Genomic DNA, 27,241 nt, shown 5'->3' on the forward strand with positions numbered 1-27,241 from the left:
GGGGAGAAAGGAGACAGAAAGGGAGCAAGAACAAATGGCAGACATGAGGCAAATGCCTTGAGAGTAAGGAAAAACATTTTTAGAAACCATAAAACCCATGAAACCATATTCCACTTTGGGAACTGCTTTTCTGTTAAATGAACATCAGCGTAAGTTCTGTGTTAAGGATAAGAACATACACCTAAAACATGGCAATAAGATAAGCAGAGTATTTTTATTGCTTTATTATCTTCTCACACTGGGCAAAAAAAAAATATAAACCCATAAACCTGCAGCTCTTAATGCAGTTACACATATGGGAGGAAAGAGGCAAGAAGCAAGACTGAAACATTCTGTATCTGTCTTTTGTCATCTGCTGCCATCTGAAGATAAGTGTATTTTCTATAAGGGCTGGGTATTGCAGGGAGTGCTTGAGGTGAGCAAAACAAATTACAGGATGGGATTTCTTTTGAAGCTAATACAGTAATTTTACTTCACTGGATTATTGATCTGCACAACTAAGGTACTTTCAGTTCTATCAAAGTAAAATATTTCCAAATTTATACTTCTAGGCTTTACTGTATTTCCCCATAAAAGGATATTATTGGAATAAACAGTGAGAGACACTATTGCAACAAATACGTACCGATGTACTGCATGTACCAATGCAGGAAAAGGTAGGCTTTACCTAGACTGCAAAAGGCTTGCAATCTCACTAGAAGGGAAGGAACAAAAGCAGTCACACACAGTCAGAGGACACAAGAAACTGCAAGATGTTGGTCATCGCAGGGGCTCTCAGCTCCATGGGAGCATAAGGCTTGTCTGTCAGTGCTCACGCATACCGCCACATGAAAAATCCCAGCAAAGAAGGCCTGCTGGTGGGGTCTGCCAGTACTGATCTGCCTGGGATGGAATTTGTTTTCTTCACAGTAGCCCACATGGTGCTGTGTTTCAAGTTTATGACCAAAACACTGGAGATAATATGGCAATGTTTTAGCTGCACCAAGGCCTTCTTCACTCCTCACACTGTCCTAGCGAGTAGGCTGAGGGTGAGCAAGAGGCTGAGAGAGGACACAGCTGGGATGGCTGACTCACACTGACAAAAGGGATGTTCCATACCATATAATGTCATGCTCGGCAATAAAACTGGAAGTACTTTCTGAAAGAGCTGTTGTTCAGACACTGGCTTGGTAGCAGTATGCTGGTGGGGGGGGGGTGGTCAGTGACTGCTTCTGCGTCACTTGCTTTTGCTTTTTACTTTCTTCTTCCCCTATTTAGCTGTTTTTAACTCCACCCATGAGAGTTTTTATCTCTTTACACACCTGGTTCTCTCCCCCATCCTTCTGGGGGTGGGAAGCGAATGAGAAGCTTGTGGGTGCTTCATTGCTGGCTGACATCAACTCAGGAAAGCAGTAATACAGCTTCGTAAGTGCATATAAAAGCACACAAAGCATCATGCATGTCTCAACCCCTGGGGTATGCCACCAGTGACTGCTCTGCGGCTGAGCTTTGTGCTGCTGGTCACAATCCTTTCACGCCAGATGTTCAGCCAGTTTTCAGCCCACCTCAGTGCCAACCCATTTAGCTCATACTTTATTGCTTTATCTATGAGGATGTTGTGAGAGAATGCCTTATTAAGTCTATATAAACATCCACTGTTTCTCCTCAACCATGCAGACAATCCTCTCATCACAGAAAGCTATCAGGTCGGTTAAATAGTATTTCAGTTTCATTAGTCTGTGCTGACAAATCCCAAGTGTCCTTTATCCACCCTGAGTTTGAGTTCATAGTTATTTATCCCTAAGCAAGACTGAAAAGGATTTTAGTCTTGACAAGCAACAAAAGCTCTGAGGGAAAGGGCAGATCTGTGAGACATCAGCACAGGGATGTTTGCCGGGCTCATGGGTGAAATCACTGAGAGGTCACGGTAAAACAGGTGAGCAAGGCTGAGCAGATAATGACTTTAAAACTGGAACAGGCCAGGAAGCTCTTCCAAGGGCAGGCAGAAGGAAAGGTGAGAGAATTATGAGAATGAGGAAAAGGTAGCGTCCTGCAGGCCAAACTTCTAGAGCTTGAAAAATGACAGTGAAAAGAGAAGGTCACCTGAAAAAGATACTCTGCACATTAATTCAATTAGGTGTTTTTTTTATAAACCACTTTGGCATAAAGATTCCTTGGAGCTCTTTTACTGCCACCTCAGACTCCAGACAGCAATAGGCTCTGTATCTGAAAGGTTTGGTCCTGTTCACAGAAACAGCACAGGTCCTGAAGTTCTCCATGAACACAAGGGGCCTACCTGAAGTGAGTTCATCACATAGGACTATTTATACTACTTCTGTTAAAGATAACAGCAAAGGTCCAATAACTTCATGTTGAATAAAACAGTATCTTCTAAAATGAGGAGACCCCTAGTTGGGAAAGTCCCAGACAATGATGTGCAGGGTGATGGTCAGCAGTCTGATGACGGAAACCACCACTGCAACCGCTTCAGATTATGAGCTTTAAAACACAGATGAGGAGCCTCTAAAATGTGCTGAGGGTGGGCAGTTGTCAACAGTCTACAGAAACCGTGATTTACCACAGGTAGCTGTATTGTTAAACAAGCAAATACTAGACACATATATTAATAAAAGACATCTTTAACAGAATTCAAAAATAGCTATTGCAAACTTTATTGGAAGAAAAATAAACCAATGACAATCTTCCAAAATCCTGTGAAACAGTTTAGTTCCTTAACATTTGTTTTATTACTTGAAAAGACAGAAGCAACTTGTATAGCTGGCATGTTAGTTCACCTCTGTTTGCTCAAAACAGCTCATAAAAGCATTCTTTTTCTACCATTTCTGATTTTATCAAAAGTGGAAATGCATATGATTATCCTCAACTAGATCAAAGTGAGTATATGACAACATTTCAAGGCAGGCAAGAACTCTAATTCAAATTGCTTAAGGCCTGACATGGAAAAGAAGAGATGCAATAGCCAGTAAAATAGCTAATGTATGGTACATTACACCTGCTTATATGATGCTTCCTTTGAGCCAGTTTTTTTTATATTTTCTTCTTCATATTACTATCCCACCCAACCTAACATTACTAAACACCACAACAAAAATATCGATTAATAATATGACATCATAAGATCTGAGCAAGGCCAATGAAGTTTTTGGGTAACTGCTGAAAATACAGAATCAAAATGTACGATTTGAAATTAAAGAGAATTCTTAATGCTGGAGTTGGAGTGACTCAAATGCAGCACATAAGCAATCAATGCTCACTCACATCTGAAAATAATGAGCTATCCATTGGAAAAAAAACAACCATCACTGGTTTGATGTAATACAGCACACTGCCAGACTTTATTGCACAGAATGGCATTAGTGCAATGATATTTCTAAGAGGCACACAAAAATACAATAAACAGAATATGAAATAACACTGCAGTCGAATATTCTGACATGGGGAAAAGGAGAAACTAATAAAACTCAGAAGACCGGATCACTGAACTGCTGTTATATTTTATGGATAAATTACTAGTGAAAACATTTAATTTCAAAATTTTCTATGTATTTAGAGGACTAAACCCATGAAGACTGTTCACTTAATAAAGATTTATAGTAGAAGAAAGGCTGTAATAGAAATATTGTTGCCCATTAGAATTAAAATTAAATACTCCTTAGGGTTTGAGATATAACATTAATGCCATTGGGCACCAGCTGTTTTCCAAATATGTATAGAAATTCTTCCCAACAGTTTGAAAAACAGAACATCACACAATGCTGTTAGTTTGGGCAGTTTGTGAAAATCTTGCATGTTTTTAATGGCAATGTAGTAGATTGGAGCCTACATATATATATATGCATTCTACAGGAATCTGCTTAAACCAAACAGGACCTTGGCTCTTCTGTTTCTCCAGCACTAGTGTGGCCACTTTCCCCTTTCATCACATGCCACTGATGTGCACAACCCATGAGCTCCTGCTTGTGAAGGACTTGGGAGAATGCCAGCGTCACTCTAGGAACCCAATCAGCCATCGAGCTGGCCCAGCATGCAGACTCCAAAGTGCTGTAAACCTGTTAGGTAGCACTCATTCCGTGTTCTGTACAACAGCATTTGGTATGGAAGGTTTCTAGATGACCCCCACAGTGAAACCTGTGGAAAAAACCTCTGCTAAGATCATGGATGGCAGCAAATGCAGAAGCTGGGGGAGGTCCTTCAAAATCCATTATGGTTTTGTTTTAAACTCAATGCTAAATCATAAAATCACAGAATTACATAACAGTTTGGGTTGGAAGGGACCTTTAAAGGTCACCTAGTCCAACCCTCCTGCCATGAGCTGGGACATCTTCCACCAGATCAGGTTGCTAATAGCCCCGTCCAACCTGGCCTTGAATGTCTCCAGAAACGAAGCAGCCACTGCTGCTCTGGGCAACACGTTCTGGTGTTTCACCACCCTCATCATAAAAGATGTGTTTCTTATGTCTATACATGAATGCTAAACTGTCTTTGCATCAAACTAGCTAAAAAGTGATATGTAAGGTACGTGATGAATAACAGCAAAGTAAAAGCAGAAGAAATCCATAGGCGGTGGATGTATGCATGCAGTCTGTCCCCATATAAACCCTTCTCAGGAAAGCCTTTGACTCAGTTGAAGGCCAGAGCTCTATAATCAGGTCACATCTAGTAAAAATGGTACAAGTGCTGAACCTGGAGCTTTTAAAACTGGTTGGGGTCTAGTTTATAGAAGTAAGGAAACTGAGTCCAACAGCACTTTTGCATCTTAGGATCAAAGAATCATAGAATAGTTAGGGTTGGAAAGGACCTTAAGATCATCTAGTTCCAACCCCCTGCCATGGGCAGGAACACCTCACACTAAACCATGTCTCCCAAGGCTCTCTCCAACCTGGCCTTGAACACCGCCAGGGATGGAGCATTCACACCTTCTTTGGGCAACCCATTCCAGTGCCTCACCACCCTTACAGTAAAGAATTTCCTCCTTATATACAATCTAAACTTCCCTCCTTAAGTTTTAACCCATTACCTCTTGTCCTGTCACTACGGTTCCTAACGAAGAGTCCCTTTCCAGCATCCCTGTAGCCCCCCTTCAGATACTGGAAGGCTGCTATGAGGTCTCCATGCAGCCTTCTCTTCTCCAGGCTGAACAGCCCCAACTTTCTCAGCCTGTCTTCATACAGGACGTGCTCCAGTTCCTTGATCATCCTCGTGGCCCTCCTCTGGACTTGTCCCAACAGTTCCAAGTCCTTTTTATGTTGAGGACACCAGAACTGTATACAATACTCCAGGTGAGGTCTCACAATTTATGATATAAATAAATGACTATTTCTTACTGATTTAACAACATATTAATGGCACTGTGCAGACCATGTCCATTGACAGCATGTGGATGATAGGGGCATGGGGTGCAACAGAGAATACTCAGATTTCAAAGAAACAGCAACCACAGAAATGTTTAGGCAACTCAACATGAAGGCTCTATCACTTTTCCTGACTGCTTTTAGCACCACTCCTTAAAGCTCCTTGAAGACCTTGCTCCTAAAGAGTTCCTCCATAATTTCTGCTAACAGATTTTCTAGTAACTTCAGTGGGTGCATGGCCTCTCTAACACCAAAAATAAATTTTACAGAGCAATGGGAAAAATATATATGCTGAGCTTTTCTCTAAAGATTCCTATATAATGATGAAGAAACAAAAAAAGCCATATTCCCTTTCCTTGGTTCTATTCAGTGCCAACACACAATACAATATTTGTCCTCTGCAACTCATTCGAAGCACTAGCCACAACTGCAAAATGACTGAAGGCATCAGTATAGGAATGTGAAAGGCCACCTGGTGTAAACATTTATTTAAAGTCATACAATGTAGAACTGTTCCTTAGAAATAGCTTGGTACTGAGGCAGATTTTTGATGTCTGTAATAATATGCCTGCTTTATAGAAAAAGGTAAAATAAAAGAGGATATTTGTTCACTGACTCCAACAATTTACATGACATGGTGCATTATGACTGATGCTTCTCAGCAGCGCGTGCGAGGCAGCCGAAAATCATTTAAAAACATCTGTGGTTTGTCTCAAAAACAAATGTAGGGAAATACTAAGAAAAGCTCCTCTGTCTGAAATTAGGCTGAGCAGTTTAAATCCATTTTTCTAAAAGATATTCAGGAAGCTGGTATTGCCTGCAAAATAAAACTAGTTTATCCCTACTGTCTACTGCAAAGGAGCAGTTTATCTCCAGTACATCTTGTCTAGAAAATAAGCCTTTTCATCCCAAAATTAATCAGGTATTAACGTCTCTTTGAGAAGCTCTATATATAGTAAAAAACAAAAGTATGTGAGCTCTGGGTTCTTGAAATTATATTAAATGAAGGCAAATGACATGTCAAGGTGCCCAAAGGCAACAGACCTGCTTTCGTAGGTCACCAAGAAATCAAACCCACAGCACAATACATGCCAGCTCACAGTATTTTCCAGATCTTACACTTGGCACAATTCAGTCTACGCTCCCATATATGAGTAAAGGATTTGAAACACAAACATGTGTTTCAGTTTGTATCTTAGTTTCTATTTGCACTGGACCTATGTAACCAAGGCCACAACTTACAGAGGGGTCAGATCCTGCATCATGTTGACTAAGGAGTGCTTTGGATTTCACTTAGTATTACTTCATGCGGGCCAGAACAGCACAGGCACTCATGTTAATGCACTCACGTTAATCAACTATTCAAGGGACTAGACCAAAAGTGCATCAAAGACAAGTAAAAAGCATCAGCTGACTATAAAGAACCAGGCCTAAGCTCTGCCAGAGAGTCAGAACAGAACCTCATGTTTGTAAAAAACATTTTAAATTCTAAATACAACTAAAGTAAAACAAATAACCCCACCTAAAATAGTTTTGCAGTTAAAAACCTATACCTCGGTATTAGAAGGCACTCAGTTCAGGAACTTCAGGCCTCTCCCATACTACCATGCACTAATGTCCTTTGTGAAAAAAAAGTATAGATAAGCATAAAATACAAAAATATACATTTTAAGTAGTAGCAAAATGTGGATAAAAATTAGAAAATGCTCAAGAAAAGTGACTGCCATATTATTACATGTGCACACATACACACTCCGTCTCAAAAAGGTAGGAAAGAAAGGGAATCATTAGCCTTAAAATGTCGACCTCTGTTAGTTGGCATGACAGCTATTAACTTCATTTTAGTACTAGGAATGTTATCAATCAGCTTGGTTTCCTTGTCAAAAAGAAGTAAGCATTAGCTATCACAGGCAGTGTTCCAGAATAATTAGTCAGCTGCCAGACAGGAAAGATACTTATGCACTCACTCAGGACAAAAGCTCCAAACTCATGTATTTCCATATTTACAGAGACCTGTAATTCTCCCCATGTGCAAAAAGCCGGTTTGGGTGTAGAAGTGCCACTGCTCTTCACCAGCACTCTCATCCACCCCACTTCAGCAAAACACTAAAGCATACAAGGTTGTGCTTAAAATTAAACAAGTATGTCAATTCTTTTGCTGGGCTGAATGCATGTGCAGCCCATGCCTCCTAAAAACCTTCTCCACCAACCAACAAGTGGAGTTGCATGCACGGATGGCATTCAGGGCCAACCAGCTGACATGGCATAGGGAGCAGTAAACAGCTGTTTAGGGTTACAGCACTTAAATCATTGACAAGATGACACTGCAAACTCAAGACATACATGATACCCCAGAGTGACATTTTTAGAAGACTTTCAAAAATCAGAAAAGGATCCAAGCAACCTTCATCCTGCTGGCCATAAATATGCCAGCAGATACCAGCATTTTCCCATGGAAACAGAATTAGGTTTGTTTCTGAATACCCTGGAAAAAAAACGAAGTCTCAAACATAGACTCCATCTTTGATACATTTACAGTAAAAGCCCTTCAGAGTAAAATGCATGAGAACATCCCGAGGCCTTATTTTCCAACATGATCAGCTTATGAGTTGGTAAAAAATCCACCCAGCTTCTCTGTAATGATAAAAAAAGACTGATAATTATCTGGGGCATTCAGCAGTTTGTGAATGCAGCACTTTTTGGCTCTTGCATCTGCTGTGAAGCCAGCTTCCTTTATTTTTCATATTATTCCCTATGAGAGCATATGGTGAAACTCAATATTCAAGTTAAGCGTCATGTCTGCAGAAGAGAACAAAGCAAGCTCTGATACTAAGCTCCCAGCACCCTGCTTACCAACAACCCAAAGGAGAAGCAAACAGTGTTTCAGATAAGCATGGTAAACTTAACATACATTCCTAAAAACAAACAAGCGCAATGGAAAGCAGGGGTAAAGGGAGTGGAAGCATGGAGCTAGGTTTGTGTTTTCTCAGACTGCTTTCTCAGTAATTCTGTGCTTCTTCAGAAAATAACTTCAGTATGAAACTAACGCTTGGAAAGTTTTTCCAGCAGACACTTAACGAAGTTTTCTGGCACAGCCAGAAATTTACTATATGGGCCAGCCCAGCTCTTCCTTAAGACAGCAGGAGTTTGGTCACTGTAATCACTAAAGATGGGCTGGTATCTGAACATAAAATTTTCTTTGGATAATTTACGGAAACCTTAGATGTGTAACATAATCTGTTTCCTTTTTACAGCACACAGCTGTACAGCAAGTTTACATGAAGGACAAACAGCAGACAGAACAAGGAGTCCAATGAAGAGTGCTGAAGCAAGGCTGCAGAACTATCTCGGTGGCAAAGACTACAATCGCTTTCACAGAAGTCACAAAAGGTTATGCTCTGCATTACTTCTGAATTGTAGCTTCTCGCCGCTCTTCTCCCTGTTCAGAAAAGTTAGTTAACATTAGTTAATGAACTCAGAACTGACCAGCAAATCAGCTTCACAAAGCAAGCATTTTAACAGATGTACTAAACTCTAATGCAGACCTCATCATACATTGCAAAATAATTCCCAGAGTGGATGTTTAAGCCTAGGCATTAATCTTTGTTCTTCTCCCAAAACACCAAAATGTTCTCAATATATTCATGCAAATGCTTAGTGAAAGACACACTTTCATAGAGTCAACCTCAGCTGTTAGACCCAATCTGTTCACAAACCTCAGTCAAACATTTTAAAACGGAATTTTCTCCTACTTACACAGCAACCCTCATGACAAAGGAAATCAGATGCTTCACCTGGCAGGTTACAGGCTATGACATTTAAGAGATAGGTCTCTCGTAACTGGTGCTTTCTCTCACTATTAGTTTTGGAAGCATTAGGTTCCTGAATCTGGGACAGCCCGCTTTACCTAGATCCTCCTGCTCCTGCGTCTTGCTCCCCCACTGCCTGAAGGGTTGCAACACAGCCTAAGAGTCTAGACGCCTGGAAAGCCGTATTCATTGCAAAAAAATCAATGCATGGTAAATGCTCACAGAACAAGCTTTTGCAAAGTTTCATTCCCATAGTGAGCTTAATTTTGGTTTGAAGGTTTTCATTCCAACTAGGGACACTGCAATTTCTCTTTTTATCACTGGTATTTTTTAACTGAAATGATATGCAGTTTCAAGATATTAAAAAAAAAAAAAAGTGTACTTTTACAAGCCAAAATGCTTCCCCAACAGTGACACCCAACTAGCTCTGAACAAAATCAGGTAAGAGAAGCAGCAGTCATTTCGATGTGCTTAGTAGCTGCACATATTAATCCTGGCAGATCTCCTTGCTGGCACTGTTGTACTGGCATCCAAGCCAGTTCTTTATACCTATGCCAGTTGTAATATCTGCCACACAGACATAACTTTTCTGGTAAATGCCAGAGCACAAGGACTCCTCAGACATCTCCTAATTCATGAATCAAACTGACACTATCACATAAAATATACACCTGCAGCTTGGGTCACCAACTGTGAAAGTGATCAAAAAGAAAGAATAGATTCAAATAAAAGCATATTCCTGGATTAGATATGAAGGAGTTCTCTCAGAAGAACTCAGTCATGGCATGAGTATATTTATTGACCAATAACATGTTTATGTACACAGTAGTAGGAATGGTGCCTTGTAAGGGAATATCTGAAGCAATCTTTTTCTTAAAGCCAAAGCTTTCTATTGCAGCTGATGACTAATTGTGACATACAAATTTTAGTCCTTAAGGATATTAGGTTGGGCCTGAAGGATATTAAATACATAAGGATATTAAGGTTGGGCAGAGAAGATATTCAGAGCAGCCCTGCAGAGAAGGACTTGGGGGTGGGTGTTGGTCAATGAGAAAATGAACATGAGCTGGCTTCAGTGTGCGCTTGCAGCCCAGAAAGCCAACCGTATCCTGGCCTGCATCAAAAGGAGTGTGACCAGCAGGTCGAAGGAGGTGATCCTGCCCCTCTACTCTGCTCTTGTGAGACCTCACCTGGAGTACTGTGTGCAGTTCTGGTGTCCTCAACATAAAAAGGACATGGAATTGTTGGAAAAAGTCCAGCAGAGGGCCACGAGGATGATCAGGGGACTGGAGCACATCCCGTATGAAGACAGGCTGAGAAAGTTGGGGCTGTTCAGCCTGGAGAAGAGAAGGCTGTGTGGAGACCTCATAGCAGCCTTCCAGAATCTGAAGGAGGGCTACGGGGATGCTGGAGAGGGATTCTTCATTAGGGACCGTAGGGGTAGGACAAGAGGTAACGGGTTAAAATTTAAACAGGGGAAGTTTAGATTGTATATAAGGAGGAAATTCTTTCCTGTAAGGGTGGTGAGGCACTGGAATGGGTTTCCCAAGGAAGTTGTGAATGCTCCATCCCTGGCGGTGTTCAAGGCCAGGCTGGAGAGAGCCTTGGGAGACATGGTTTACTGTGAGGTGTTCCTGTCCATGGCAGGGGGTTGGAACTAGATGATCTTAAGGTCCTTTCCAACCCTAACTATTCTATGATTCTATGATTCTATTAATTTGTATCTTTAAACTAATATTGAGAAATTATGGGTACTAAATGTATTTAAATATAATGAAACTATTTACATATGTGCATTTATATGTGACTTTTTAATACATATTAGCCTATCCAACAGCACTCTTACAAAGGACTAGGTCCTGAGCATTTCTCGTATGAACAGAAGTATGAAGAAATCTGTTTTGGCCATAGAAATGTTATGTATTTATTTCAAATAAATATTTCTCTAACTTGTTAAGCCACTATGCCTTAAAACATGCTCTAGGTTAATGGACAGTATAGTTACCTCTGCTAATTTCCTATTTTAGTTTAAAATTCCGTGATTGAACAAACATTTCAGCCTACACAAAGTAAATGTGATCTTCATCTAGCTAAAGTAATACACATCACAGTATATTTGGTTGTCTTTTGTCTTGTGCTAAAACAAAACAACATGAAGAAAATCGCCTATACAACCTTTTTAAGCCTTATCTCAAATCAGGCCTAAATCTTTAACAATGTTTCAGCTGGCTGGAGTAATGAAAACCTCTCTAATATCTTCTCCAGAAGCTTGTAATCTTTCTTTTTCATTTTACCCAAGAGCTTTGTACATTGCCGCTTTTCTCTAAAACACACTCTACACCTAAAAAGAAACAAACATAAAAAAAAAAAGAAACCCAACCCAAAACAAAAACCTATGAAACTGTTTTTTCCCATATGCATCTTTCTACATAACTCTAGAAATCAAAACACTGGCATTTTCTCCAGTGAAGAACTCTTAGTTTAAACAAGAAACAGATGGAAAAGCTACTTGAAAGATAATCATTAACTTGGTAAGTGAACCACAGTGAAGTTCCTGCTTCATTTTGGTAGTTTTGGGAACACACTGGGCCAGACTGAAGCCAATTTATACCAGCTGACAATTAAATTATGACAGTTCACACCACCTGAGGAACAAACCATTATGACACTAAACATATATGGGAAAAAAATACTATGTGTGAGAAAATTTGGCATGTCAGTGTCCAAAAAGGCTGCAGTTAAATAAAAACTATTCCCTAAAATTTGTTTTATTTCCACAAACAGAAACTTTCTTTTAAACTTCTGAATCACTAACATCCATTTGGAATGACTGACACTTACTAGGTTCATAGTAATCCACTATAGTCACTGAAGCATCTTGGATATTTGCCACTTTGAAGTCTCTCACAGTTGGAATATCCACACAAACATGCGTTTCATTTAGCTAGAAGAACAGAAGAGAAACATCTGAGAACCCTGGTGATGGTGGTTTCATATAAGAGGTAAGGACTTCTAGATCAACAGCAGTCCATTTCTAAAGACTTGGATTCAGGACACATATAAAGATAATTATCTCATTTGTAGTTATTCTGGCCACATTACAGACTCCTTGAAATGTCTTATATATGATTTTTAAGAGGCTTAACCTACAAACTCCTTACAAATATAACTGACTTGTACCTATCCAGTCAGTCTTGCTAAAGAACAGTGGAGCTATTAATTCAATATGAATAGCACACATTGATTTCCCCAAAGAATACAATCATAATGTTTTTCCAAATTTAAACCAAACAATGGCAGAGTCAAGATTAACATCACTACAAACACATTTCTTTGTTATTTTCAACTTACTGAGTCTAAGTATAGGTTGATTTTTCCATTGTCCTTTTCCATCTTCTTAACTGTATTGTCTAATGGAATGAAATCTGGTGACACAGAGAAACCACTGAGTAAGCCAACCTCCATGAGGACCATACCACTCCTGGGAGCTGTGCCAGAACCCAAGTACCTTTTCAAAACACAAAGAGACTTTAAGTAGGAATACAGTAAACCACTCTCTAAAGAAACTGATGATTAAATCCCAACCATGGAAGCAATATTGCTTAAGAATACTTGAGAAACAAATAGAACAAAATGCCAACAAAAAAATTTCTAACAAAAAAGAGGTAATAATTGGTTTCTCTATTATTCCACTGGATAATTTCAATCACATATGCAAAAGCAGGTTTAACACTAAGAAAACTACAGTACATAAACAAGAGACAATACTGACACCGCTAGGAGCTTTCCAATGGCATCCATAAGTGTAGGTTTATATCACAAATATGCAGGAAAAACTATAAATAAACACATCCTTCTAAAGAAGTAATTAAGAAAACGGTTAGGAATTCTTGAACTGAAATATACATATTTCTTCCTATGGATGCATTCTTTTGCTTTTATTCATTTTTTGAGGGTGAGATAAAAGTACACACCAAAAAAATCTTCCAAACCTTTTCATGTTTCCTTCACAGAGATTGATGGTTCCATTGACAAAATCATCGTCATATTATTTCTCAAAGCTCCAGTTTTAAAATTCAGAGTCATGTTATCATCCAGTTTTGAAAAAAAATTTAAGATGTTGAGGTCTTTCTTTTTTCCTAAATAATACTTATTATTACATCTTCTTCCAATGTAAGAATCAGATGCTGGACTAAAATGCTTTGCTCTACTGAGCAAGCCTTACGCACTATGGTGCACAACAAAATTATCAAAATTATCAAAATATATGTATGGAGTTCTGTGCTACAAATGATACCTAAATGACCTGCTAACAATTGTATTGCTTTAAATAAAGCAGGTGGCAGAAGAGTTTCTCCCTTCCTTGGCATGGAGGGTAAATGATATTTGTTATACTAGAATAGAAGTGCCTCCAATTCTCATTTGGAAGGCCTGACAGTAGTTGAAAGTAATTAAATAAAACTGTTTCTTTGCAGAGCTAGATGGTTTAAAAAAAAGGGAAGACTTGCTTTCAAAGCAATGCTGTTAAGCCTGGCAGCACGGCTGATTGAACCCAGATATGACTTTGAAAGAAATACCGCAGAACTGCTGACTTCAGTTGGCTCATGAGATTAGAAACAAATGAAACCATCTGTTGCATGATGTGCTGTGCCAAAGTAGCTGCTATTGAAAACAAATAACTGAATTGGAACTGGATGTAATTATTTCTGCATAATTACAAGTAAGAGGGGAGGAAAGTACTCAAGCTATCTAGCCAGCCTTGGGTGCTACCAAAATACCAACAGGTAACCAAACCAGCTTCATACTGTCAAAAACTGAGTAAGATATATTCCTAGAAGTTATGAGGATCTGCCTCTCTTAGAAGAGAGAGAAAGCCTTGGGGGATGGCTCCTGGTATTATCTCTTCAACTCCACGGTCTCTTAAAAGTTACCAAAAAAACCCAAAAAATCATCATAAAATCACCATGCAAGAATGAAGACTTGAAACTTGTACCTGAACAGAACTGAGAATGTTTTGAGTTGAATTTTACGTTTCAGTTCTTCATCAATAGGAGATTTGTATAAGACCCCCTCATAGATTATGTAAAGAGGAGAAAACAACACCAAGCTAGTGTAGGCAGAAAGCATAGAGTTGAGTAGAACTGTCAGCAATCAGTTTCCCATACCTGGAAACAGTATGCAGGCAACAAGACTGATCAGAAAAGAAACTGACAGCCCTGGGTATCTGCCTCCCAGATAGTAAGTTAGCTCCTCTAACCAAGAATCAGTTTAATTTGAATGAAACATCATCTGTTCCAGTGTCATAAATGATACTCAGTTGAGATGACTGTGGCCAATCACAACCAAGCTGGCTGAAAGATAGTGGCATGTTCTGCAGATTACAGAAAGAAAAAAATTGCAAAGTTGCAGCCTCCATTACCTAGCCATGCATGCCAACAGCTGATTGAGATTGCAGCAGTCTTTCTATATTCCTACTTTGGTTTCTCTACCAGAAAGCCACATAGAATCATAGAATAGTTAGGGTTGGAAAGGACCTTAAGATCATCTAATTCTGACCCTCCTACCATGGGCAGGGACACCTCACACTAAACCATGTCACCCAAGGCTCTGTCAACCGTTGTGAAGATTGGAAGTAGACCAGCCTTAAACCAATTCAAGAATTTAATACAGATGATGTATATATTATATACAAGGGGGGGGGGGGGGGGGGGGGAAGCAGAAGAGAGGAGAGAAAGAAGAGGATGACTAATTTATCAAGCCAAGAAAACAGAAACAGAGTCTCAGACTAAAGAATAGAAACACAGACTTACTAGAACTTATACCAGTCCACTTTCCATAGTATGAGTTGATGGATCTGAATGTTTCAAATATTCTCCTGGGGAAGTTTTATAAGGCCACCAGATCTTCCCCTATCCTTTGAACACTTTGCAATTAAAACATCATCACCCTAAAGCCTTCCTAGAGATGTATATTCCTGTGTATATTCCTGAGCCAAAGGTCAGGAAAATCAGAATGCCCAGCCAGGACTTAACCTAGACCCATCATGTAAGCCTTTTACATGTCAGGAGTTTGTGCTAGGCTTTGGAAAGTTGTTGACACTTCATCGAAAAATTTAAGAGAACATCCCCATTCTATTTCAAGAGCTCTCATGTATTCTAGTGTCCCTGCCCACCATCTGTGTCACTAAATTGGTTACTAGAAACACATAAAAACAGGGCTCTGCCTTTGTGCCCGCTGGCTATTTCCCAAATTCAATCAATCCTCTCTGTACTGAAATCATATCCACTATAGCTGATTATTTGTATGTTGGTGTCACCTAGAGGCTCCATCTCCAATCACAGCTCCTTTGTGTGAGCAGAGTATAAAAATAGTATTTAAAGTTTAAATAAATATCAAAAAAGAGTATGTGGAAGAAACTAATGTAAGAGTAATCATGGTGGACCAGGTGGTACTTTGCAAATCTTCCATTTACAAGAAACACGTTAGAATGTCATAAGAAGAAAACAGTGTTTCTAGAAGAAGTATGCACAAACAGATGAATCCCAAACACAAAGAATGTAGTCATCTCAAGATCCTTCTAGATAAAAGAAGATAAATTACAAATATCTGCGGAGAGATACAGTGTCTTATGCAGATTTCTGTGAAATACACAGTGCTCTTTAACTACAAAAAAAGTGCACACTGTAGAAACTGCCAGAGAGCAAACATCCTCAGATATTTCTTTTAAATACGTATATAAGCCCTTTCACAGCAAGTAAAAGTAAAGCATCAAAGCGATCTAGGAATATGCAGTATGACTGCTCAATGTCGCCTGCTCTCATCTGATCCAAATTATACCCAGCTAACATGTGGTGGCTGTTCTGTGGTCTCTGGGATGATACTTCAGCAGCCTCAGCTCAGTTCTTAGTAGATGTTTACTGAACAACTAACATCATCTCAGATACACACACATGCTTATTCCACAGAAAGAACAGAATTAGCCAGGCCGAAAAACACATTACCTCTTTCAAATATAGAATGATGCTGACATGTTATATTACCAAATTCATAACTATAAGACTTATTGGTAAATGAAAGACCACAAAGACACCTGACAATAAGACAATAACCCAGCTGAATCTATCATTATGTAAACATGGATTCTGACTCCTGCCAAAAATGTTCTGAGCAAATTTTATTAATAGAGATGACCAAAGGTAGAACGCTTCTATCTCATGGTGTTTTCAGCACTTCAGAACTTCCTTCTCTTTTCAAAAAATAGTAATAAAAAAAAAATTTTGTATTTACTTCTAGATAGAAAGCAAAGCATTCCATTCATGAAAGGTAAGAGTAATGGGCAGTTGTCACAGTCTGCTACTAGAAGTTAGAATGTGGAAGACATTGGTTCAGTTTTTAAGTCTCTCCACAGTTCTCCATATAGCTAAAAAGCACTTGCACCACAGAACCTTTGAGTTTTTTCTTGCATTTCACACAGACTCTTCCATATACCTCAAACATTTAGTGTACCACCATCTTTATGCATACCAGTAAAACAATACCACCTGGCCAGCAACATTTTTGCACAAAAGTTCTGTCACTCCGTTTATGTACTAATGAATTCCTATTTAGTTTAACTGCAACCATTTTTACAAAGTAATTCTTTTATTCTCTTTAGTTATACATTTACTTCCCATACACTAGTAAAACACATGCAAACAAACGGGTAAGTTAGCTCATTTTAAATAACTTAAAAGCTGCATAGACAACGAAGTGTATCAGATGCTCCAATTTAATTACCTACCTTGTGCACACATTCAAGGTCAAATGGTTTTTATCATCTTTGTCATCCTTTACATCAACATTCAAGTCAAAGGCTTCTTGTTTTCGGACAGATCTGAGCCTCTGATCAGTGTGCTTTGTGTTGTAAATAACATTGAGCTGTGGATTTCAAGTAGAGACATTAGATGACATGTGTAAAGCAAATCTGTGTGGTTAAAACACCAAGTTTCTAACAGTGTAATGCCAGAGGAGTGCTCACATGAAAGGATATGCAGCCTTGTATGACAGCTCTATGCATGAGACTCATCGGAATTCTCTGAAGGAAATATCCTTTCTGAACGCTTTGTAATGCAGCAGAACCAATACATTTAGCAGGATGAGATGGAGGCAAACACAAGCAAGTTTTAGGACAACCAGCAACTTTCTCCCTATTTGTTGTCTGTGTGTGCAGCTACTTCCTGACAGCAAGAAATGAGAAGAATAAAGACAAACTTCAGAGACTGACTCCCACTGGGTTAAAAGAGACAGGCTGCATATGAAAACAGAGCAAGAGCAAATACATATGTACAGACTTTGTCTTTAGTCTTCATGTCACAGCATTCATACACTCAAAAGAGATGATGCATAGCATGTCATTCTAAGCTCAGAACACAATTTCCTTGCTGTTAAGTAAGCAGTTTCATGATCTGGTTTTAAGACAAAGCTACAGTCTTCAGGCTGCCTCAGAGACAGAGCTCTTGCCCTCTCTGCTTAACAAGTGCCAAGGTCTGCTAAGTAAGCCAAGTAAGGATGACAGGATTTCCAGTGCAGGACAGTAACATTAATACAAAATAAGCTCATGTATTAGGCACAGTTTGAGATTTTCCAATTCTTCTACTGTAGATATGTATAAGATGCTTGAGACAGTGGTAGATGAGTGGTAAAACCAGAAGCCCTTAAACAAGGTCTCAATAATTAGCCTGATTATCTCAATCTCCTATAAAATTACCAATGCTGACAGCAAAAGCAGAAATGCTGGACCTGGAATTGAGCACTCTCATGTTATCAGCCATCACAGAAAGTTGTGCAGTAAAAAAAGTCTGTACTGCCTACAGAACTGAAATTCATGGCGTAAAGAAACAGCTGAAAACTGCCTTACTACCACACTGGAGGATGACAGCAATTTTTTTAAGAGTACCAGGGGTCTAGAAAACTACGGCTATCAAGTAAGCTCAGTATTTATACCAGAAAACACAATCAAAACTATAATAAAAAGTCAAATTAGTGGACAAATGAGTAACTATGACATGTTGGAGAACAAGCTGTTGATATAAACCCACTAGCTACCTGAATCAAATGAAAAAACTCAGTCAACAGAGCTCTGTCTAGTACAACCTACATGGACATTACATTGGCATGTAGCTGATTAGGATGAGTTCTAGCTAAAGGGTACTAGCCAAAACAAAAGAAACTGCCAAGGGATAAAAGGCTGTTAAAAGACAGGAACAGAGGGTGGAAAAGTTCATACATAAAAGGAGCGGAGTCCTAAAGGAATCTGTTCTAGATGACTACCATTAAATGTATCCATACATTATATATTAAAAAGGGTGACTCCTGATGTCATAAAGTTTGTTGATTATACTAATTTATCTGAGGTAGCAAAGACTAGGATTACTGAAAAGAGTTGCAGAACGAAAGAATTTTTATGTACATAATAATGGGTTATGCACTGTTTACTACCAAATCTGTTTAACATTTAAGAAATTGTAAAATGCATGAAAATTCAGTCAGAAATAGCCAAGTTGGAAGAAGGACACAGAATTACTTTCATGGGAAAGACAAATAGGAAATAGTTTTTCTTGCAATGCAAGTTTAAATTATGGAATTCCTTCCCACAAGATGCTGCAGATACTAAGCTGTACAAATGTTCAAGGGCAAAAGAGACAACTTCATGGAACCAAAATTTTCTAAGCCCACAGAAAATATCTCCAGCTGAAGGTCTTGAATAATATACAGTAAGAGGTAGAAGACAGTCAAGTAATATATTATATTATTTATCTTCTTATACTCTCTCCTGGGCATCCACCTCTGGCCGCTGTGGAAAACAGAATGCTGGGCTAGACTGAGCTTCGCTCTGACCCTGTATCTCCAGATACAAGAACTAAGGGAGCAGATTTAAGGTTCTTCATACAATATACTATTAGCTGCAGAATACGTGCTGCAAGAAACCGAGGTTCCTGTATGTGGCAAGAGGGTATACCAGTGAGGTATCACTTCAGGTCTGCCCTGTTCTAGTAGCCTTCATTGGTCATCTTCTCTTTACTCCCACTATGGGATACAGGATAATGAACAATATCAGCTGTCCCAGCACATCTGCTCTAGGATACTCATGTACTTATACCCAATAAAAGACACCAAAAAAAAAAAAAAATTCACTTTGAGAAAACATATCAAGGTGCTTCAGACTGATTAACACCCAAGGCAATGTTGATGGTAACTGCAGATTCCTTTGCTGTGGCACAAATGGGACACCAGCTCTTGAGAGAACAGGCTGCTGAAGCACACTTCACTGTGATGACTCAGAAAGCTCAGCTTTCAAAATCAAATACAAGAAACTTAGACAATGTTTACTATCAAATAAGAGTTTACATTATTTAGCAAAATAGTGATTTTTACCAACAGAACAGTAAGTTTGCAGTTTTAATACACAAACAAATAATCCTCATGTCTCTTAGTCATCAAGAGAAAACATATGGCAAGGCAGGGGGGGAAACTTCTCTGATTTTGGTAGAAAAATAATTAGAAAGTGGTTCAAATACTTTCAACATACACTTTGCTTGGCTAAGGAAAAGGGAATGAAGAATGCTTCTGGAAAATCACAGTCCCTTTACACAGTTTCTGGCAGCAAAGGGAAAACCATCAGTCCAAATTTAAAGGCATGACTCGGGGTTATACAAGTTATAGGTTAGCAAGACAGTTAGAGGCTAGCAAATCTGTGCAAACAGAGGAGTCTTTAATTTCTAATTTTTGCTTTTGCTGCTATGTCTCTCACTAACACACACATGATTTCCCTTGCTCTGCCCTGCCTGCATTGCTGAATTTAGCATGCTGTATGAGTGCAGAGCCAAATCTGTACAGGCGCTCAGGACAACAGTGGTGCAACAGGGAAGATTTATCCTGTATAACTGCTCTGCAGGAGAAGGCAGTGCCAAGGATTAAGCCAATCTAGAAAGCCTGCCAGTTACAGGCATGCAGAAAGTTTGGTAAAGACAAGCTGGTGGTGCCTCAACAATCTGTCATCACAGAAACAAAGCTGTTTTAACTTTTGCCAGAAAAAGTTAATGAATGGGAATTTACTGCCAAGGCAGGATGTCTGAAACCACATACCAAACAGGTCAATCAGCTAGTATTTTCATGGAATAAGTTATCTCTGTTACGGTCTGACTTTCCTTTCTTGATTTCTCATGACAATGAAGGAAAAATCTTTTTCGTAACAAATAATTAAAGCCTCCATTATACACTCTTACTTTGGGGACAGAATGCTATTATACAGAAACTAGCATTAAATCAACAAAAATGGGCAACTGCATTTCTTCTTAACCCTTTTAAGAAGCAGCTGCTAAAGCTAAAGGCAGAACTGATCCAGTCTTGTTATATACTGCAACCAGTTCTCATGAAAGGCCCAAGAGAAAACTAAAAGCTAATCATGACAGAGATGTTTGTAATAGTATCTGACCCAATCAATAGCACTATGTTTAAAAAACATCATTCATTTATAATGCCTTAATCCATGTCTCTTTATCCTTTTCTTTTTGTTCTTCAACTAGCAGCACATATGTGCTTGATTGAGGACACAAATTCAATAAAATAATCTCCAATATTTTTCTCTCCCTTTTTGACACAGTATCTACTTAAACTGTAATGGAGAAGTATGTGTGCTTTTATATTAAAGTGTGTATCTTTTTCAGTACCATCATGACAAATAACGTTTAGTCCCTTGCATTTTACTAAGTCTAGTAAAAATACACCAAGTTGAAAAAAAAACCCAGTCCGTGCTTTTCAGTAAAGAGTAACAACTGATTCCCATTTCTTTTCCTCACTTCCTCTCTGTACATGACCAGGAGATCAAGATCTTGTTCATGTATCCACTTTGCCCATACCAACACTACTTTAGCCTGCCCACTGTTCCCTTGTTAGACCTGGATTTCAGTGGCATTCTTCCCTCCAGAAGGCACAGGCCATGCCAATTAGAAGCCAAGCCCATTTCACAGTGACTCAAGACAGCAGAGAATTCTGTCTTCCAAGACTTTCAGCAGCTCAACAAGGGAAGATGGCTTGACTCCTTTCTCTGGAGAGTATCTTTCATATACCCTTAACCTTACACTCATCCTCTCTTTCCCCTTGTAGAGTCAGTGTCCATTGCATATACCCACATAATGAACGGATGAACTAGGAGACTTTGTCCCTAAGGCCGCAAAACTACAATTAAATGTCTGCTTTTCCAATTATACTATCCAAAACAAATAAATTTTCTGAGATCCTGCAGGGTCAAGTATGAATACACTGCCAACTCGCACACACAGTGAGATTTCACAAAAAATAAGGTGTTTTTTCTAAGAATCCATTCCGTTGGGAAAGCAACTTTTTCCATTAATGGGCCAAATCTTGTGTTTTGTGATATTTAAATGAATTACTGTTTTGACATGCTACTTTGGCCAGAAAGTCAAATCCCAGAACAGTGAATCCCACCACTGTACTTTGGCGGGCCTAAGACAATGAAACCCAGCTGAAGAAATGTGATCGCCTTGTCATATGCTATCTGATTTATTAAATGCGGCCCAGATCTAGCTTGTTCCTGGGAAAAAGAGAAATCTCATTCAAATGGCATCAATGCTCTGTCTTTTAGAATACCAGACCTGCTAAAAGAAGCAAAAGGAAAGAACTGATCCCAGCAAAGAAAAGGTTTGAAGAAGCTACTCCACTGTATTAAGGACAAAAGTTTGAATCAAGTCACAGCACCTCTGACTCAGGAAGCTGCATGACAAAAGGAAACAGAAAAAAATAATCTGGCGTTGGTTCCTGAACACCAGTCATTTGGGAGCACATTTGCATGTTCAGACAACAAACCAGGAACTTAACCTATAGTGCTACACACCCCCAAAAAGCCTTCTACCCGCAGAGTCAACTACTGGCTATTCTGGATGGAAGACTTCTGCTTAGTCTTCACCAGACATGCTGGTTTGGATGTGAAAGTTTCCTGCTGGCAAAAATGTAATTGGAACCAATATGCTTTCACAAAAGGCATTCCTTTCAATAAATCAGCATCTTCCAGCAAGAAACAATTTGCTGAAAAGTTTTTGATAAGCTCATCTGACAAATTGGTTGACTTAATATCAGGGACTATTTCTCAACAGTGATTAAGTTAAGTAGCTTAACTATTCTGGAACCCCACTTTGTTACATTCCACATACACTCACACACTGAAACCACAGATGTGTGAATGCAATCCTGCTGAGAAGTTCATGCCTATCTTGGCCTGCAGTTCTCAATCTACAATATCCTCTGAAACTTTTGACTTTGCTGTAAACTTCATTGGCACTTCTGGGAATTAATAAACACAGGACATGATTTATGGCACTCTGGGTTTTGCAGACTGATGCTGAATGAATGAGGGTTATCTCACTGCTATTCACTGCTGAGAGGTACCTGTGAAGTTTCTTTTTAAATGGTCTTTTATCCAAAAGCATGTTTACCATCACCATGTTTCCTTGTTTCCCAGACGTAAGAACACTGAAGTAAAGGTCAGGTTGAAAGGAACCTGAGACGGAATCTGACCTGGCACAAAACTTTAAGATGATTAAAGTCAGCCTAAGTTCAGTTTTCTTGAGTACGACTATAAGGACTCTAGCAGGAGCTCTGTCTAGTTTTATGGTAAGATTCAGCAATCATGAGTTTATTTATATATTTCCAATTAAATGACTCTGTCATGCTCAGAGACTAATATTTCTCTATTATCTGTAGCTTTTCAAAGGTCTTCTCTTTCGCCTATGTGTTTCTAAGCCACCCACTATCATGGACAGAACAACAGGGAAGACCCATTCATGGCCATATCAAATGAGTTCCAATACTGTCTTCTTCACACAGGATATTTCTCATGGGGTTAGGAAAAATCTTGGAGGTAGAATTTTTTTCAGAACACAATCTCTTATGGCTGAAGAGCAAGCAGCTGAAAAGGCTATTTATGTTTTGCTAGTTCTAAATACTGTATGTGCTTATCCCAGATTAATTTGTTTAAATATAAGTAAAGTTATTTGAATTTCTACTACTGAAACACAGTCACTATATAGCCTTCTACTCTTTGCCATGCCCCACTGCTGGCTGATGTGAAGCATCTATTACTGTTGACAGTTTGCAGGATCCTTTGACTCTAGTCTTTCACACTATTTCAGAACACTGTAAAAATTGCTGAAGAACCTGGCCGCAATACTCTTGTTTTCAGGTTTTGCACTATAGCTATATTCTACTTCAACAAAAGGAAAGTAAGTCTAATAACTAGTAGTGTAATCTAGTTCTGTATTGATCTGTGCCTTATTATGGTTTACCTCAGGTTTCCAATGAAGCATATCTACCTGGTCCATGTGTCTTTTTTACTCTGACCTTTGTGCCTGCAGACATGCCACTGCACTCCTTTGTCTTGCAAATGGACACTGCATTCCTACAGGAGGACAGGGCTGGTTTGATATGGCTCTGGCCCATGGAAGTGCCCCAAAACTGTCAATCATCCAGCAGTACTTAAAAGCCCAGCCCATCGGACAGAAACAAACACATTAATACATCTATTCACACAATATTTGGTTCATAGCATTCTTCAATTAGTAAAATGTTTTAGTACTGATTTAATACATTTCAGAACATTGTTCTTACTAACATGTTTAATAAAGGTCCAAAATTCAGCAAGAATAACTACACTGCATACCTGAAAGACAGCAAATCCTGTTCCATCCGCTGCCACTGTAATTGTCATTGGTTGTACAGGGTCAAGCTGAAAGAAAGATGAGTAAATCAGTATTTTCAAAGTACTTTCAGTCAGCAACCTTTATGAAATATTCCTCACTTTCTACAGTACCTCCTTGGTCTGAAGCAGAAAACGGTTTCGAGTATCAATCGAAAATATTTCTGGTATTTTCAAAGAAGGTGCTGTCACTGTTAAATCCATTTCTGTTCTGCCTGCAGTAGTTAGAGTTGCGAACAGACTCAAGGCTTGCAGAGCCACCACCGTGTCCTGTTAGGAGAAACAAATCCTTCTGTAATAAACAGTGAATACTTGTGTATAGGCTATGCCTTGGGGAGCTCATGGTCTCCGCACTGTCCTATTTTTTGATTATGTCGGAGTCTTCATGCAGCCACCCCCACATCTCCATTGGGATTCCACTGCCATGAAGGATCCCAGCACAGAAGAGGGATGGCAACACAAGTTGAACACTTGAAGCGTCTCTTCCAAGTCCTTACAATTATATTCTCATGCTTACATTTCTCACATTTATATTTCTCGCCCTGAATTCAGAAAGAGTTCAAGATGTCTAGAAAAGCTATCTGCTGTTGCTGAAGGTAACTTCAGAGCTCTTCCACATCCTAGGCTGAAATGACTCTCAGAAACACAGGTGAAAATCGAAAGGGCAAAGAACCACCTACAGAGAAGATAAATGATCCCCTTGCCATGCTCGAAAGCCGATGGCTTTTCACCAAGAAACATTCACAGCTGAAACATGAGTTGCACAGGTCAGCATGACAATGCTGTGTCCAATACAAAGCCTGAAAAGTTACAGAATATGGTCTCAACCCATAGTCATAGGCCTCTCTTGCCCAGCAACACAGACTTCGTAGATCTTGCTACTCTTCCCTATGTTTTAAATCTGCTTTCATATATACACTATTTTTTGTACAACTTGTATTCCTGTAAATAATAAATATCCACATTTTATGCCCAAACATTAAAAGCATTATAAAGCAAATTATACTGATTGCAAATTCATAATAAGCTACACCACATATACAAATTGCAGTGAGTTATGACACCCTAACTTACAAAACATCACACATGCAACTGATTACTTTCCTCTTTATTAACAATACATTACGTTTCTAATGTAATAAATTCATGGAAGAAAACACTCCCAATGTTTTTTTTTAATGTAATCTCAGAAGTTAGCAGAAAGTATGGGGTTGTTTCCATAAAATAAAAATGCCATCCTAAGAGTCACTGTAGTAATTTTGAAATCAAAACAGTTTAGACTATGGAAGAACAAACGGATTAAGTTCATTTCTTAACTTCACACTCAGGAGTAAATGGTACACTGATGGATTTTCAAACTTTCAAGTAAAAATGGTTTCTAGAGAATAGAGAAAAGCTTTTTAAACTCATATAGTGCTTCAATCAGCCTCTTCAAATAATAAGCAAGAATCAACATATTATGAAAATATGAGAAACGCAGGGGAACTAGGCTGGTTGCTGCATTTTATTTAGTAGAACTAATTTCTCTCAGATCAATACCAACAAACACTGGAAAATAATGAAGGATAGCCTGTACAGCTTGGTACCAAGCAGTATGAGGAAATATGACATTTTACTGTGACCAGCATTTGCAATTAATTTAAAAGCTAGTTTAAGCTAATGCAATCCAAATTACTATATAGACTTTCTGGATGCCAGCACAGAGTACAAGATGTGGTTTCAATAACATGGAAACCTCCCGGAGATAATGAAGATATTCCAAATTTCATGGCCCATCAAAAATTTATGCAATAATGAGGACAAAGTACATTATTAAGACAAACTGCCAACAGAGGCTCTAGGTTAGGACATTTCTCTAAAACCTACTCCCATTTCTTATCTTAGTTTCAGAAGTTTGAGGACCCACATATGGAAAGAATAGAAAGAGGTTTCTCTCCTTGGAAAGAAAGCAAGCACAGATACTTGGAAAAATCTGATTTATTCTTTTTCCATGGGCATCACTTTCTTCATTTAAGACATTTTGTTATTATTACTTTATACAATCAAGGTGACCCTCTAATTCTGTTTTTTATTACACTTGCTAAAATAGTAAAACTGGTAGTCCAGGTTTAAGATGCCAATATCACAAAGAAGGCAAGCCTGCACACAGCCAAGGTTATTATAGCAAAACAAAATCCAGTAATTTTTATGTAAAAATAAAAAAAGTTCCCTTTTTAATTTTTTTTTTTTAAATACACAATGCTCATTTAGAAAGTATAACAAAGCCCCTTGAGACAAGATATTACCTGAGTAGATGAAAATCCCCCAAGGTGATTTCTTTGCTGACTTAACCATTTCATAATAGGGATACCCTCTGCTAATCTGTCTTGATGAAAGTGCGATAGCAGAGCATATGCTGCAAGTTCAATATCGATGGACCGTGGCTGCCATGAATCAGAAATTTCAGAAGCAGGTGTTATCCAGAAACGAAATTCTCCTGCAGAAGGAACCAATAATAACCTCAGAATGACATCTTTGGACTTCTCAGAAAGACTTAATTAATGCTTATTTATGGTACCTATCCAGGTTTTTTAAAATTGTGTTAATGTTTAGGCTTGTGTCACATAAATGACTGACTTCAGCACTTCCTCAGCAGTGGCTGCATCTAGATACAAAAAGGTTAGAGTCCAAATAATCACTCCCATTGATTTCAGTGAACTTCACATTGCTCCTTTTATTGTCAGCTCAAAGTGCTCACATAAAGGAGCCTTTGTGAAAAGGCCATTTTGTGAAAAGACTGTCCTACTCCTTTCTCTTCAGGACTGGAGAAGGCATCTCATGCAGCACAGCTGCTAAACAGCCTCTTCCTTGACTAAAGCCTTCTAAAACAGCAATTTTCTCCCTTCCCAAAAGTGACCATAAGAAAGTCCTAACCCAGTAAACACAGAAGGACAGAGGCTCTGTTACTAGGTTACAACATTAATTCCTCAAGATTTTTCAGGAGGATAGTTACTATTTTGAGCCCCAAACTTCAACTGCTTACATCCATGTGGTTTGTTCCTGCCCTAAAACAAAGAATAAAATTCAGTCATGCCAAACTCGGAAGAGGTTAAACATAATGAGATGATGGGCTCCTCGAGAAAATGCAACAGACCTCAACACTGTCTTACAGAAAATCCCTCAACTCTTCGGTACTGATTTTAACTAATTGCCACCCAACACCCTCCTAATTGAAACCAGTCTGAAATAGCCAACCTCATCCATCTCTCTTTAACCAGCCTGATCTTACTAGTGTATGTAATAGCATGGGAGAACTGACAAGTCATGTTTTTCAGCAGCATCATGGTATTCCC

At 38.9% G+C, this 27,241-nt stretch overlaps 1 protein-coding gene across 1 annotated transcript in view; it reads right to left on the minus strand.

The window, feature by feature from the left end:
- Positions 1 to 7,637: 7,637 nt before the first annotated feature.
- Positions 7,638 to 27,241, minus strand: part of CD109 (CD109 molecule) — a 79,799-nt gene continuing 60,195 nt past the window's right edge. The window contains exons 27-33 of the mRNA XM_057418817.1: positions 26,195 to 26,385; positions 24,024 to 24,179; positions 23,874 to 23,939; positions 16,941 to 17,077; positions 12,512 to 12,668; positions 12,002 to 12,104; positions 7,638 to 8,790 (exon numbers count right to left, since the gene is read on the minus strand). Of these exons, the coding sequence (XP_057274800.1) occupies positions 8,600 to 8,790; positions 12,002 to 12,104; positions 12,512 to 12,668; positions 16,941 to 17,077; positions 23,874 to 23,939; positions 24,024 to 24,179; positions 26,195 to 26,385 (1,001 nt within the window). The 3' untranslated portion in view covers positions 7,638 to 8,599. The remainder of the gene's footprint in view (positions 8,791 to 12,001; positions 12,105 to 12,511; positions 12,669 to 16,940; positions 17,078 to 23,873; positions 23,940 to 24,023; positions 24,180 to 26,194; positions 26,386 to 27,241) is intronic.

This window comes from Pezoporus wallicus, unplaced genomic scaffold, assembly GCF_028554395.1.
Source record: "Pezoporus wallicus isolate ANWC-B61680 ecotype Strahan unplaced genomic scaffold, APGP_CSIRO_Pwel_v1 contig_4901, whole genome shotgun sequence".
NCBI classification, from domain to species: domain Eukaryota; kingdom Metazoa; phylum Chordata; class Aves; order Psittaciformes; family Psittacidae; genus Pezoporus; species Pezoporus wallicus.